Source organism: Sorex araneus, chromosome 5 (assembly GCF_027595985.1).
Source record: "Sorex araneus isolate mSorAra2 chromosome 5, mSorAra2.pri, whole genome shotgun sequence".
Classification (NCBI taxonomy): Eukaryota; Metazoa; Chordata; class Mammalia; order Eulipotyphla; family Soricidae; genus Sorex; species Sorex araneus.
Genome location: NC_073306.1, coordinates 855,993 through 870,377, shown reverse-complemented (window position 1 = coordinate 870,377; position 14,385 = coordinate 855,993). Strand labels below are relative to the sequence as shown.

Genomic DNA, 14,385 nt, shown 5'->3' with positions numbered 1-14,385 from the left:
TTGTTCCCACGTGCTCCCCGGAGGAAGGCCAGGCTGGCCACCACCAGGCCCCCACGCCCTGGACCACGCAGGCAGGACCCGAAAAACCCACAGAGTGAGAACCTTCTGCTTCACCCCGAGACGGGCACAGCCGGCAGCCCGCTGGCCCCCGTGGCCCCCAGGCTGGCCTTGGCCCGGGGAGCTGGACAGGACGGCCTCTCCGCCCCTGCCCTGACAGCTGCAGAGGCCAGGAGATCCCTGGACACCTGCGGGGAGGGGCCCAGTGTGGGGCACTCGCACCTGGAGGGGCACCCAGGGCTCAGATGGGCAGGCCCTGGCACAGGCAGCCAGCCAGGCACCCAGAAGACTCCAGCCCTGCCCAGGCAGCTGAAACCCTGACCCTTCTGACACTTTCTGACACTTTCTGAAAGCCCCGAGGAATGAACTGTGGCTGCGGGGGGGGGGGGGGGGGGGGGGGGGGGGGAGGAGGGGGAGGGGAGGGGGCTCTGCTCTGACCCAGCCCACTCTCGGTGTGACCTGGGGCTCTGATCTGACTCAAGGTGCCTGCACTGGGGAGCTCTGACCCCCCCCCCCCAGGCAGTGACCCCAGGACCTGGCACCTCCCACTTCCGGGAGGCAGTGTGGGACCCCCCAGGAGGGGTGTCCCCTCCCTTCCTCTGGCTAGACTCCCCTGCAGCCCCTCCCCGCCGGGCTCCCCCTCCCCACCGCCCCAGCCCGGGTGAGACCCGAGGGGGGCGGGGAGGGTCTGGGCAAGGCGGCTGCAGCTCGGGTCAAACGCTAAGAGGCAGAAGCCCTCGGCGGCAGGTCTGCCCAGCCGGGAGCAGCCGGGGGTTAGGCGAGGCGGGAGTGAGCGGCGCAGGGCTCAGCCCCGCACCTCCAGCCCGAGAGAGCTGGCGCTGCCCGTGCCAGCACCCAGCACTCCTTACGCGGGTTTCCTTCAAATCCTGATCGATTGTATTTAACGCTATTTGAAATTTTTAAACGAAATTATTCAAAAGATTTTTAATCCTGGATAATTTTTGTTGAAACTCTAATTATCCATCACTTTAATTACCAGCACCAGCACCCCCCCAGTCCCTAATTGCCCCTAATTGACTCTCACAGGGGCTAATGGTGCCCACGCCGCCCCCAGGGGGGGGTCTGGGCAGGCCCCCACACTGCACGGCAGGAGAGGCAGGCCCTGAGGGGTGGAGCTCAGCACCTGCTCTGGGGCCACCGTGTCCACCCCCTGTCCATGCTCCGGATGCCCCTGACTGTGCCCCTGTGGGCATGGGAGGCCCCGCCCGGGACCCCAGGGTGGAGCGGAGCGGGCAGCCCTGCTGACTTCGCGGGCGGCACCTGGCCTGTTCGCCCAAAGCGGGCAGCCCCGGGACACGTGGGCGATCTCGGCGGCCCAGTGGTCCAACTGCCCGGGCGAAGGCCACGGCCAGCTTGAGCTCCAACGAGGGCAGAGGGCCACAGGTGACCTGGTGTGCTGCTCGGGTCCAGCTCAGAGTACAGCCGGGGAGGACAGCGGGCAGCCGACTCCAGCCTCTCTGCCCTGGACACCCTCCCCGCACACACACAGCCCACAGAGTGCCCAGGGGCAGGGCAGTGCCCAGCCTCCGCCCCAGCACACTTGCCTGGAGGGACCTGGAGACAGACCCCTTCCGGGCTGCAGGGCTCCACGGGACAGCTGGGGGGGGCAGTTGGAGAGTCTTCCGATTCTCCCCCCTGGGCCGAGAGGAGGAGGGGGCAGGAGAGCCACTGCTGACCGCCCACCTGCCCACCTGGCCCCACCCTCTAACAGCAGTGGCGCTTTTGTTAGCATCCCTGCCCGGACCTGCCCACCACCCGCACTGCCCAGTCCAGGGAGGGGCCCGGGGCGCCCTGTGCTGGCTCGAGGGGGGCGCGGGGGGCCTGGACTGCGTCTGAGAGGGTGGCTCTGGCCAGCTCAGAGCGCCCTGCCGAGCCCCGGTGCTGTCCCGGGCCGGCCACACAGAGGCCACGCGCTGCAGAGGGGTCACGGGAAACACAAACGAAATCACAGCCCCCGAAGCACAGACCTGCACAGCCCCCTGAGCCCAGGGTCTGGGGGTCACACCCACCCAACTGGCTGGCCCTTCTGGCCGCACCACAGGCCAAGAGCAAGGGCAGAGGGAGGGGCCGGCCTGCCCCGTGACCCCACTCCCTCCCGGCCTCCCAGCGGCCGGGGCGGGTTGGCAGCCGCCTCTCTCCCAGGTAATGGAGTCGGGTCTCCAGGGACCTCCACATCTGCTTAAAATATCGTCCAATGAAATGAAATTCCTCCCGGAGCCACTCGGCCCTGCTGCCGCGCCTGCCCGGGCACCGGCCTGGAGGTGGCCGCCGGGTCCTGCCAAGGGGTTCCCTGGCGGTTCCAGCTGTGTCGGGCTCAGTCCGGCTGGTTCTCACTAACGACTCCAGCAGGGTTGCAGCGCTGTGCCCCCAACCAGCTCCTTCCTCCGAGGCCCAGGCGCCCCTTGCAGGGCCCAGGTCCCCCCCGGCCCAGGTCTGGGCACCACTAGCCGACGGGCGGGGGGCACCAGCAGAGTCCCGGACTACGCCGGGTGCCCGCCCGGAGTTCGGGGCTGGCGGCCTCGGGCGCTCTCGCTTGCAGCGAAGGCCAGGAGCGCCAGCCCCGCGCTCGGCGCCGCTTCACTCCTCCGGGTCCGTCCCCCGCCAGGGCTGACCCGCGGCCTGCGCCCCGGAGCGACGTCTCCGAGGCGACCGGAACACACCCGCCGACCCCGATGGGCTCCCCAGCCGGGAGCCCCCCACGCGCCCCGCAGGCTCCGGCCCAGACGCTCGCAGTCCGCCGGCGCGGGCCTTATTCGCACCAAGAGGGCCCAGAGGTCACGCGGGCCAGGGCGGACGCAGTCGTCCGCGGGCGCGGGCTGGAGAGGGGCGTCTCGTCCAGGGGCCAGGAAGGGCCACCGCGGAGTCCAAGGGGGGTCCCCCCAAACCGCCAGCTGCTTTTCCCCTCGGGCCGAGGGCGGCCCGTGCGCGCGGGGCGGCCGGCCGGGAGCCGTGCGCGGTCCGAGAGGGGCGAGCGGACGGGCTGCGGGCAGCGGCGGGCGGCGGGCGGCGCGTCCCCCTCCCCGGCTCACGCCGGGGGCCGCGGCCCGGGCGCTGCCAGGCCTGTGGGGTGGGCAGGGGCGGGCGAACGGCCCTGGAGCCGGGCAGGGCTCCCCGGGGAGCGGCCGCCGCCCCCTGCCCGGCGCCCCCGCAGCGAGGGGGCGGCGGCCCGAGCGCAGACGCGGGGGCGGCGGGCGCGGGGGGCGCGGGGGCCGCGCGGGGCGTGGGGCCGGCCGGGCGCCGCACTCGCCGCTTCGCTGCAACCGGGCTGCGTCCCGGGCCGCGAGAGCCGTTGGTCCGCCGCCTCCCCCACCTGTCCCGCCGCTCGGGCCGGCCCGCGGGCCTCGCCGCCGGAGCGCGGAGGGCGCGCGGGGGTCGGAGCGCGGCGGCGGGCGCGGGGCGCGGGGCGGCGGGCGCGCGGGCCGGGGGCGAGGACCCGGCCGGCGGCGGGCTGGGCGCCGGAGCCCGGGACGCGGCCCGCGACGCAGCGAAAGAGAAAGTAAGAGCGGCGGGACCGAGCGGGCAGCGGCCGGGGCGGCTCCGTGGCCGGCGGGCGGGCGGGCGGCGCGCGGGGGTCCGCGCGGGGCCGGGGCGGCGGCGGTGGCGGCGGCGGCGGCGACGGCGGCGGCGGCGGCGGCGGCGGCGGGGCCGGGGCGGCGGGGGCGCGGGGCGGGCGCGGGGCGCCGAGGGCCGGGGGCGCCCGGCGCGGCGCGGGGCACCCGTGGGCACGAAACTTCCCGGGCGGGCGCGGCGGCGGGCGCGGCGGCGGCGGCTCCCATTGTGCTCCCGGCCGCGGGGCCGCCTCGCCCGCCCGCCCGGCCGTCCGCGGGCCCGGTGGGCGCCCCGCGCCCCCGCCTCCAGCCCCCGCCCCGGCTCGGGGTCTCCCTCCTCTGCGCCCGGCTGGCGGACGCCAAAGGCGGTGCTCTAGCGCCCACTATTCCAGGAGCCCGGAATATGATTTGCCCAGGGCTGAGAGGCAGTCGGAGAGCGAGCGAGCCAGCAGCCAGCCAGCAGGGAAAAGTTGCTTTCCCCTTTCGTCAACTTTTCGCTAACTTTCGCTTTTCGCTCCCCTCCACCCCCGGCCCTCCCCCTCCGCCCCCCTCCCCGGCCCCCACCGCGCGCCTCGGGTTCCCGGGCCCGAGCGCCTGACAAGGGGGGGGAGGGGGTTCGGCGAGGAGGGGGCCGGCGCCTTCGGGGAGCGCGCGGCCCGGGCGCCCCGAGCCTCCGCGCCGAGCCCGGCCGCCCCGGAGCGCGGGAGGCGGAGCGGCCCCCGGGCCGCGCGGACGATCGGGGGGCCCCGGGCGCCCCGGCGCGCCGGCCGCGCCCCGCCCGACGCGCGCCCCTGGCCCGGGCGCCCCGGCCCCGCGGCCCGGGCCCGGCGGTGCGGCGCGGCCGGGCGCGGGAGACTTACTTTTGGCCAGCTTCCTCGCTCTCGCCTTGGATCGCATGGTGTCGGCGCGCGGAACCTCCTCCTCCTGGAGTCCAGAAGCAGCTACACACGATCTTCATCTCCCCAGCATTGTCAGTTTGGACACCTTCGCACATGCGCACACAGCGCTCAATCTGACACCCCTCGCCGGGGCCAAAAAAACTTTGCAATGTATTCATCATCCTCATCATCGCGCCGCCGCCCGCCGCCGCCGCCGCGCGCGGCTTTGGGGGGCTCTCGGCGGCCCGCGCGGCCTCACCTCCCGGCCCCCCCCGCCCCCTCCCCCTTTCGGCGCGGCGCGGACTGGCCCTTTAAGAAAACATTCCCTGCCCGGCGCTCCCGCCCGGGGCCCGCACCCCGGACACTTTAAAAGGACCCAGGTGGCCCCGAGGCGAGGTGACGGCCCCCCGCCCTGCCCCCGCGCCGCGCCGCGCGGCCGGCCCGTCCCGGACGACGGGAGGATGCGGGCGGCCGCCGCGCTGCTCCGGGACGGGGGGCGCCGCGCCGGACAGTCGGGGCGCGGGGCCGGCGACCGCGCCCGCTGCCCCCCGCGTGTCGTGACGAATTAAAGAGCTTTGCGCGCCCCCGGCCCGCGCCCCCACGCCCCCGGCCCTCGCGCCCGAACCCGGCTCCGCCGAAGCCCCCTCGGAGCCTGCGGGCCCCCCTCCCCTGCGCCCCCCACCCCACCGCCGAGTCTCGGGGCCGAGCGGCTCTGGCCGGCGCGGGCGGCCCGGGACCCTCCGGACCGCGGGGCGCGGCGCCCTCCGCGTTCCCAGCCGCGCTCCCCGGGGGGCGCGGCCGCCGCTCGGGGCCCGCCGCCCCCAGGTGAGTACCCCGCGGCGCGCCGCCGCCCCCGGGCCGGCCTCCGGGGCTCCTCGCGCGCCTCTCCCGGCCCAGGTGCGCCGCGGCCGGAGCAGGTGGAGCGCGCGGGCGGCTCCGCGGCGGCTCCTCGCCCCGCCGGCCGCCAACTCCGCGCCGCGGCCCCGGGGGCTGGGGGCGCTGGCGGGGCTGGGGGACCGGCCCGGAGGGGGACCCGGGCAAGTCTGGGGGTCTGTCTGGGCTCCGGACATGGACCTGGACCCCGCGGAGGCGCTGACCCCGCGCCCTCGCTTCCGGCCCCACAACTCGCTTCGCCCCGGGGTGCTGGCGCGGGGCGCGGGGTCGTGCCCGCCGCGGCCCCGGGGGCGGCTCCGCCTGCCGCCGCCCCCTCCCCTCGATGTGCCCCGCGGCCTGGGAGCCTCCGCCGAGATCCACTATGGCAGGAACCCCGTGGCCTGTGCTGAGGGGGGCGAGGCGGCTCTGGCCTGAGCTGACCCCAGCCCCCCCACCCCAGGTCCCAGCAGAGTCGCGCCCCGGAAGGAGGCTCGGGGCTGCCGCCCCCGGCCGGAGCAGCCGGCCCAACTGGACTTGGCAGGCCCTGCCGAGGCTGCACCGGGCCTTCCGCCTTCTCGGTAGTGTCCGAGTCGGAAGCGCTTCCCAGACCGAATCGGAACCGCCGAGCCGCCCTGCCCTGCCACGCCGCCCGCGACCATCGCCCCCGGACGGAGCAGCCTCGGTGAGTGCTGTCATGAGGGGGTTCAGCCCTCGGGACTGTCCCCCAGCCCAACACTCTCCCCAGGGACGCTGGACGGCTGGCGCAGGTCCTGGGCTCTGGGGCCCCGTGGGGTGTCCCTGGGGACGAGGCCACCCTATGCTGGCCCAGGTGGAACCCCAGGGCACGGAGGGGGCTGGTCCAGACCAAGGTCACCCTCAGCACAGAGGGAGCCCGGGAGCTGTGGAGGTGTGAAGTGCAGGCCCAGATGCTCCCGCCTGCAGCCCGTCCTGCCTGCCCCGGGGCCCCTCTCCCTGGCTGGGGGCCACCATCAGGCCCACCTTCTCCCTGGGTGCCCCAGATGCACCCTAGAGCTGGCCCCCGTGCCCCCTCAGCTCAGAGTCCCTGTCTGCAGGATCAGGGCCCCCCAACAGACTCGGTTGACCCCTTCTAGCATTGAGGGGCTTGTGGGTATACGCTTCCCCGTGCTGTGAGGGCCTGGGAGGGCACCTCAGGGTCACCTTGGGAGTGGCTCAGGGGCCTGGACCCCCAAGGGCACAGGGCCTGTGGGGGTGCTCTCTTCCGGCCCAGGCTGGCTCAAGGAGCTGTTCGGGCAGCCTGCTGCTGCTGGATCCGAGGCCGTGCCCTGGCCAGGCCCTGCCCCCGCGTGGCCAGACTTAGAAGCGGAGGCCGGGCGGGCACTGCACAATCAGGGGGAGAGGCCTCTGGCCAGCTGTGTGCGGCAGGACAAGGGGTTTGCCGGTGGGTCCCAAGAGGGTTGAAGGGCCACTGGGAGGGGGCAGCGCCCCAGGGGCACTGCGCTGGGCGGGCTGAGGGCAGCCACAGGACTGAGCTGGCCTGGGAGGCCCTGCGGGAAGCCCAGAGCTCAGCACCCCTCTGGGCAACAGGTAAGGGGTCCCCGGGGCTCTGGGGCACCCTGAGAAGCCCATCTGCATTCCTCGGGCCACATCCCTCCCGGGGCCTGGGCCGTGGCTGCCTCCTGGGGGCTGGCCACTGGCGTCCCCTGCCACCCAGGGGCGCAGCTCGGGCTCTGCAGGCCGTTCCGCACACCCCAGTGCCGGGAAACCCTGATTTACATTTGATTTACATACGGCTGCCTGGGAGGCTGGAATGTAAACCCTCCTCCCGCCCTGCGAGCCCGGGGTATGGGTGTCACTCTCTCCGGGGTCCTGGCCCTCCCCAGAGGCGACGTCTCCCCCACACTGCCAGCCTGGAGAGCAGGAGGGTCGGGTCGGAGGGACAGGGAGGTGGTCTTGGAGCTCAGCAGGGAGCTTGGGGGACTGCCGGGGAGGCCTGAGGTGGCTGGGCCCACCGCACCCGCTCAGCTCCAGCCCCAGCTCTGGGCTGATCTGAGGGCCCCTTTGCTCCTCCTTTTGGCCCCACCTAGTTCCTGGCCTAATTCTAGACGTCAAGTGTCCTGCAGCCCCACGCCCGGTAATGGGTCCACCTGGGAAGGCCAGGGTTCACTGCCAGATGCCCAGGAATTCGGGCAAGGGACCACAGCCAACAGCACCCTGCACACCCCAGGTTTGGAAAGCGGCTTCCTTGGTAGCGAGCAGGACCCTTGGGCATGCAGGACAGCACCCCGCAGGGTGCCCTGCAGGGCTCTTGGGCGCTGAGTGCGGAATGTTTGCTGTTTTGTTTTGTTTTTAAGAGATCGACGCCACGGGCCTGAACTCCCCGCTGGAGCCTGGGGGGGAGGGAATTTTTCCCGAATCTCAACCAAAAGCGGCCCTGGGAGAAGAGGCTGACGGCCCGGTCGCTCCCCACCGTCGCCGGGCGCCGCGGCGGGGGCAAGTGCGGGCGTCCGCGACGCCGCGGTGACCGCTTCGGTTTCCCACGCCTTCCGCCCGCGCCCAGAACCTCCCAGAAGCCGCCAACGAATCCCGCTGTCCGGCTCGCGGGCCCGCGCCGCACACCCCGGGCCGCCCGCGCGCCGGGCGAGGGGACCCTGGGGCCGCGCCCCGCCGACGCCGCGGGCTCTTCGTTGCCCTCCCAACGCCACCCGCCCCGCGTGGCCGAGGGGACACCGCGGCGGCTCCGGAGCGCGGCCCGCGAGGACTCGGCCCCTGCCCGCGGCTCCGGCTCCCGCTGCGCGCGGGACAACGAAAACAGCGCGCGGGGGCGCGATCCCTGCACGCCGGACCCCGGGGCCGCCGCGCGGGCGCCCGCACCCCGCGTGCCCTGCGCCCCCGAGCCCAGGACCCCGCCGGGGCGCCCGGAAACCGAGCAAACGCTCCGAAGGGGCCTGAGCCGCGAGCCCACACGTGGCTCTGCGAATCCCGCCTCGGCGTCCCCGGCCGCCGCCTCTGAACCCGGAGCCCCAGATTTCGTCTTTGGTCCCGGGGACTCCGCACGCCGCGGGCGTAACCCTGGAGGGGAGAGCCCCGTTTCTGCTTTTCCCCAGGCTCCCCGAGCGAAGTCGGGGAGACCTTCCCGTGCCCCCACCTCGGGTTCTCGCGGGGAACCGAGAAAATTCTGAGCAAACGGGCCGGGCACCCCCACCCCCACCAATACAGAGTTTGGGGTCAGTTTGCCCCAGGGACTTAGACGCGTGCGGGCTGGGAGAGCCCAAGGTCCCCCCACACCCGAGCCGGGCGTTCTGCAGCGGCGCGCGCTTCTGGGGAGAGGGCGCACCCCCGCGCCGCCCCCGCAGCCTTCCCTGCCTCTCTCCGCGGGCGCCCGACGCCGCCTCCAGGGAGGCTCCCGGCCCTGCAGAGGGCGCGCGCCGGCATCCGTGGGGGGCGGGGGTGCTGGCGGCGGGCCTGGAGCAGAGGTCGCGGCGTGCTCCCCCGAGGTGCACCCCCGCCGGGACCCGGGCGACCGCGCGGCGGGCGTGTCCGGGCACGTTGGGGCGGGGCCCTCCTGCGTGACCTTGAGAGCCGGGCGGCCAGATCCGCCCCAAAACCCCGCGCCGGGATGGGGGGCCCGGGGCGGGGCCGCGCCTCTGCCGCCTTCCCCGCCGCCCGGCTTCTGGGCGGGAAGGAGGGGGGCGAGGAGGGGCGGGGGCGGCTGGCTCGCCCCTCCGCCCCGGGGACTCGCTGCTGAACCGGTAATCGCCGCGCGGGTGGGGACGGGGCTCGCGCTGGCGAGGAAAGGGCAGAGACCAGAGCGCCCCAGGCAGAGGGAAAATTACTTCTTTTGCGGAGTGACCCCTAGGTGATGGAGCGAGGCGTTCGCGGCCGCGCCGCGTCGCCGGCCCCAGCCCTCACCCCGCTCCAGGACTGGCCAGGCTGGGCCTGGGGACCGGGGGAGCACCGCCCCCCTGCCTCCTGCTCCCTTTGTGTCCGCGGCCTGCGAGGGAGGGGGCAGGGGACGCCCAGCCTCTCCCCCGCGCCTCCGGCTGGGGTCAGCCCCGCCCGGCTACTGGCACCCCAATTCCCTAATGTGTACAAAGGGGGTGAGGAGCCCGCGCGGTAGGTGAGGGGCCAGGGCGGGGCAAGATCCGTCCCGGAGGAGGGCGCAGGGACTGAGCCGATTCCTGGGGCGCTCCCCCCCACCCCCCCTATGGACCGGGCCCTGGGCCCAGCCCTGACCTTGTCCTACTGGTCAGCACTGGACCTGGCCCGGGGCCAGCTGGCTCCAGCAGGCAGCACCCAGCCCCTTGGGCTCCTGGTACGTTCTGCCAAGGGCACCCAGAGTCGCCCAGAGACAGCCCCGACTTGGGGCCCTCTTCCCCCTACCCATGGTGCCCACTTGAGCCCCCGGAGTCCCAGAGGGTGGGCAGGGCCCCTCACCAGGGGCTCCGTGTCCAGCTGCCTGTGGAGGGCAGGGGTGTGGCCACACAGTCCCCAGAGCGTCCCCCTCCTTCCAGGTGCCATTTGGAAAAGAAAACTGGCAGCAGGGGTGGGGGTGGGGCGTGCAGCAGAGGCCTGGGAGACGCGCCCCCTGGCCTGCAGTGGGGGCTCAGGGTTGTGGACCCCCGGGCCTGCCTCTGCCGGCCATCTGGGGCTGTGTCCATGGTAGCTCCTGCCCCTTACAGGGGGGCGGTGGTTAGGAGAGGGCACACAGCCCCCCAGAGTGCACAGATGGGGAGGGGCGGGGGTCTCTGCTGAGGCGCAGATGAGTCCAGCCCTCCCCGCCGTGTTCACGCGGGCGGGGCGGGCGGGCCCAGCCTCTGGCTCTGCTCAGCAGCAGCCCGTCATGCTGGTGTCTGGGCTTCCAGGAAGGTCTTTGCAATCATAAATGTGTCATTTACAAAGTATCCGTCGGAGCCGGGGACCACATGGGACAGGGTCGTAATAAACACCACTAAGCTAGTTTGCACATCAGAGCGGTAACAGTTCCGAGGGGGAACAGGGGCCGGAGCACCTCTAAAGGACGCTAATTAATAATCAGCGGGTAATTGTTCGCCCGCATTGTGGCGAGGGTGATTTCCACTCCAGAGGTGGAGGCAGGCCCCTCCCCCCGCGTTTCTGTGTCGTGAGCACCTTGGCGTCACCTCCGCCTTTGATTTTTACAGCTGGAGCTGTTTATCAGTGCTCCAACTTTCACCGAAAAGGAAAACTATCACTTAAACAAAGCCATGGAAGCCTCAGCAGCGAATGCGGATTTCTTAACACAAATAAACCCCACAGGCTGAGTGCTTCTCCTGCCTCTGCCGCCACGGCCGCTGTCCCGGGGGCTGCCCGACCCGCCCTGCGTGCACAAGCGTGTGTAAGCACGTGAGAGCCTGGGTGCGGGAGCTTGTGTGTGCATGCATGTGCATGAGCACATGGGTGTGTGCCACATTAGTGTGAGCGTGTGCACATGAGAACCCGAGGAGTACGTGTGCAGGAGTGTGAGTGAGTGTGCACACGCATATGAGTGGGAGTGTAAATATGCACTGTGACAGTGTGGATGTGGATGGGCACCAGAGTGCATGAGTGTGCAGGTGTGATGTGTGTGTGTGTCTGTATGAGTGTGTGAATGTGTGCTTGTGCATGCACGTATGTATCTGGTGTGCACGAGTGTGAATGTGAGTGTGTGAGTGTACAGGTATGAAAGTGTGTATGCATGTTTCTGAGTGTGTGGGTGTGAACATGTGAGGGCGTCTGTGCGCATGAGTGTGAGCATGACTGCGTGAATGTGTGCATGATTGTGTGTGCGAGTTTGTGGGTATGAAGGTGTGAGAGTGTATGCACGAGCGTGTGAATGAGTGTGCATGTGTGTATGTGTGTGCATGAGTGGGTGTGAATGTGTGAGGGCGTATGTATATGAGTGTATGAGTGTGTGCAAGATTATGTGTACGTGTGCAAGGTGTTTAAGAGTGTGTGTGTGTGTGCATGTGCTTGTGCATGGTGTGGGGTCCCCCTGCGCGGCCCCCCTCTGCCCCGAGCCTCTGCTCTGGAAACCAGCAGCTCCGACTGGAGCCTGTGCCCTGGCCCCAATTCTGAGTCGGAAAGCCTGCCAGAGCTTCTGGAAGAATCCGCAGACCCCAGGGAGGCTGCAGTTGGTGGTCTGGGGCCTCCGGAGCCTGTGCTAGAGGGGCTGGGGCAGGGGCGGGGAGTCACCCCCACAGCCGCTGCTGCAGCTCCCAGGGAAGTGCCCGCTGCGAGGGAGGGGCAGCCTGAGGAACAAGGGAACAGGCTCCCCTCCTGCCCCTGCAAAGGTGGAAGGTTCTGGAACAGGCGAGGTGCTGGCTGTACCCTGTGGTGCCAATGCGCCCCCTGCTTCAAGACACCCCTGCCCCACCTACAGACAGTGTTGTGGAAGAGCAGGGAGGGCACAGGCCCGCCCCCATGGCTGCAGAGGAGGGCAAGGCCAGTGCCCGGGCTCCGTCCGGGGCTCACGCCCTGCTGCCCCTGAGCTCTCACAGCGCCCCCGGGAGTGCGCCCCCTAGCTGCACACCCTGCTGGCCTGACCGGGGAGGCCAGGGCTGCCCAAGGCCAGCCATGGTGGGAGCCGGGGGCTGGAGCGGACAGCAGGGCCCCCAGAATGGCCCAGGACAGACGCACCTGCATCCCCGATGTTCTCGCAGGGGGACCCAGAAACCCCACGCACGCACATCCAGTCCTGTCCACTGGGGGCGCTGCCAGGAGCACAGGGGAGCGGCCTGCTCTCGCCGGTCACTTCCCGGCACTGGAGTCCCGGCTCAGACGGGGGGAGCATCCAGGACCCTCATTGCACCCGTCCTGCACCTGCCCGGGTGCTCCGGCAGAATCTCCCCCGCGAGACCAGCTCTGCCTTAGACCCCCGGGCCCCCCCCCCACCTTCTGGAAGCATCCGGGCGCCTGATCTCCCAGCTTTCTCGGGGCCAGCGCGCAGGCCGGGGGCCCGGTCCTGAGCTGCACATCCAGGGAGAGAACTGGACCCCGAGACCGCCACGCTGCCAGGGACAGACAGACGACAGACACTCGGCCCCGGGGTGGCACCAGCTCCGCCTCGGAGCCCCTCACCCCGGAGCTAAGTGAGGTGTCAGCAGCCTGCTCTCCGGGACGAGAACTCGGGGAGTCATCAGCCGTTCTCCTGCATTCGCTGCTTTTCATTGTTCTCCAAAGACTAGATATTGTCGGAAAATCGCTCTGGGGTTTCAACTGAGAGCAGAATCCTCCCCCTCCTTCTGGGCGCTGTGAGTCGGCAGCCGCTGAATTCCTGCGCCTCCTCTCCAAGGAGGAACCTCGTCTCCTGCCCCCTGCCAGCCCCTCGGTGCTGCACCCTCGGGTGTCCAGAAGGTGAGCGTCCGATCTGTCCTCTCCCACTCACAGGGTCCAGCAAATGGGCACAGGAAGACCATTGGCAGTTTCACATGGTGGATGGCGAGTGGGTGAGGTAAAGGGGTAGATGGGGGGTGGGAGCGAGGGAGGATTGATGAGGGGGTGGCTGGTGGGTGGCTGGTGGGTGGCTGGGTGGATGGATGGGCGGATGGATGGACGGATGAATGGGTGGATGGATGAATGGGTAGATGGTGGGTGGATGGGTGGATGGTGGGTGGCTGGTGGGTGGTGGGTGGGTGGATGGTGGATGGTGGGTGGGTGGATGTGGATGGTTGGTGGGTGGATGGGTGGTGGGTGTTGGGTGGTGGATAGATGGGTGAATGGGTGGATGGATGGATGGACAGAGGGAAGGGATGGATGGTGAATAGATGGATGGATGGATGGATGGATGGTGGGTGGGTGGGTGGTGGGTGGGTGGATGGTGGATGGATGGACAGGGAAGGGATGGATGGTGGGTGGATGGTGGGTGGGTGGACAGAGGGAAGGAATGGATGGTGAATAGATGGATGGATGGATGGATGGTGGGTGGGTGGACAGAGGGAAGGGATGGATGGTGGATGGATAGGGTGGGTGGGTGCATGGGGGGACGGGTTGGCAGATGGTTGGAGGGAGGGATGGACTGTGTGGGATGGACTGTGTGGGGGGACGGGTCCCCACTCAATGAACTATGGGGCCAGGAGCGCAGCGCGTTGGGCGGTGGCCCCCATCAAGGCTGCCTCTGGCCCTCAGCTGCTCAGCCTGGGGGACTCTGGTGGCCCCAGCCCCATCCCACCACTTCCTGGCACGTGGCCCTGGGTCCCGACCAGGCGACATGGCATCTCGCAGTGTCATGAGCAGAGTGACAGGGGCCAGGGTGTGGCCTCTGTGCCTGCCCCACCCCTGAGGCTGGCCCCCAGCCCCCCCCCGCCCCAGTGCCTACAGCCCTGGCACCTGGCCACGTGGTCCTATGTGTCCTTGGCCCCCAGGGGCTCATGGCCCCCCACGTCCTCTGTGGGGTGCCCGGGGTCTCTGTAAGCCCGCGCTGCTAGACTGGCGGCCTGGGCCAGGGGTTTATGGATTTGCCTTAAAGATTTTATTTCCAGAAAAAAGCCAAAGCAATTAATCCAAATTACAGAGTAGTCATGTGCAATAATATTTGCTTTAAATATATGTATTTTTAAAAACCCCTAAGCTGCGAGGCCCCGGCGAGCCGGAGGCACCTTGAAGTCATTACACTTTGTGCTGGTTTATGCTGTGAGAAGGGTTCGGCTGCTTTGGGGCGGAACCGGGAGGCAGCGCCCGGCTCCCCAGCCCCGCCGAGAGATTGCTCCTTGCACAGTGCCCGCGTCTCTCCAGCGCCTCGCAGAGACCCACTGCGGGCTGGCACTGCCCGGTGCTGGCCAGAACGGTCGCGCCACAGCGTGAGTGCGAGCCCAGCGCCCCCTGGGCGGGTGGCAGGAGATGGGAGTCCTGGTGATGGGGCCCTGCCCACTGGGCCTCAGACTGTCCCCTGCAGCGCCGGGGCCCTGGGCCTCTGCTGCCCTGGCTCAGTCCCGGGCACTGCACCTGCCACGCCCGCCCCTGGCCACCTGCCTCTGGGTTGGTTTGGCTTTTTTTTTTCTTTTGCATTTTCTGCAAAGCTGCTTCAGAAGAAT

At 70.3% G+C, this 14,385-nt stretch overlaps 1 protein-coding gene across 1 annotated transcript in view; it reads right to left on the bottom strand.

Annotated features, from left to right (window-relative positions):
* Positions 1-4,738, bottom strand: part of PRDM16 (PR/SET domain 16) — a 158,594-nt gene extending 153,856 nt beyond the window's left edge. Inside the window, exon 1 of the mRNA XM_055137767.1 lies at positions 4,487-4,738. Within this exon, the coding sequence (XP_054993742.1) occupies positions 4,487-4,523 (37 nt within the window). The 5' untranslated portion in view covers positions 4,524-4,738. The remainder of the gene's footprint in view (positions 1-4,486) is intronic.
* Positions 4,739-14,385: the final 9,647 nt, after the last annotated feature.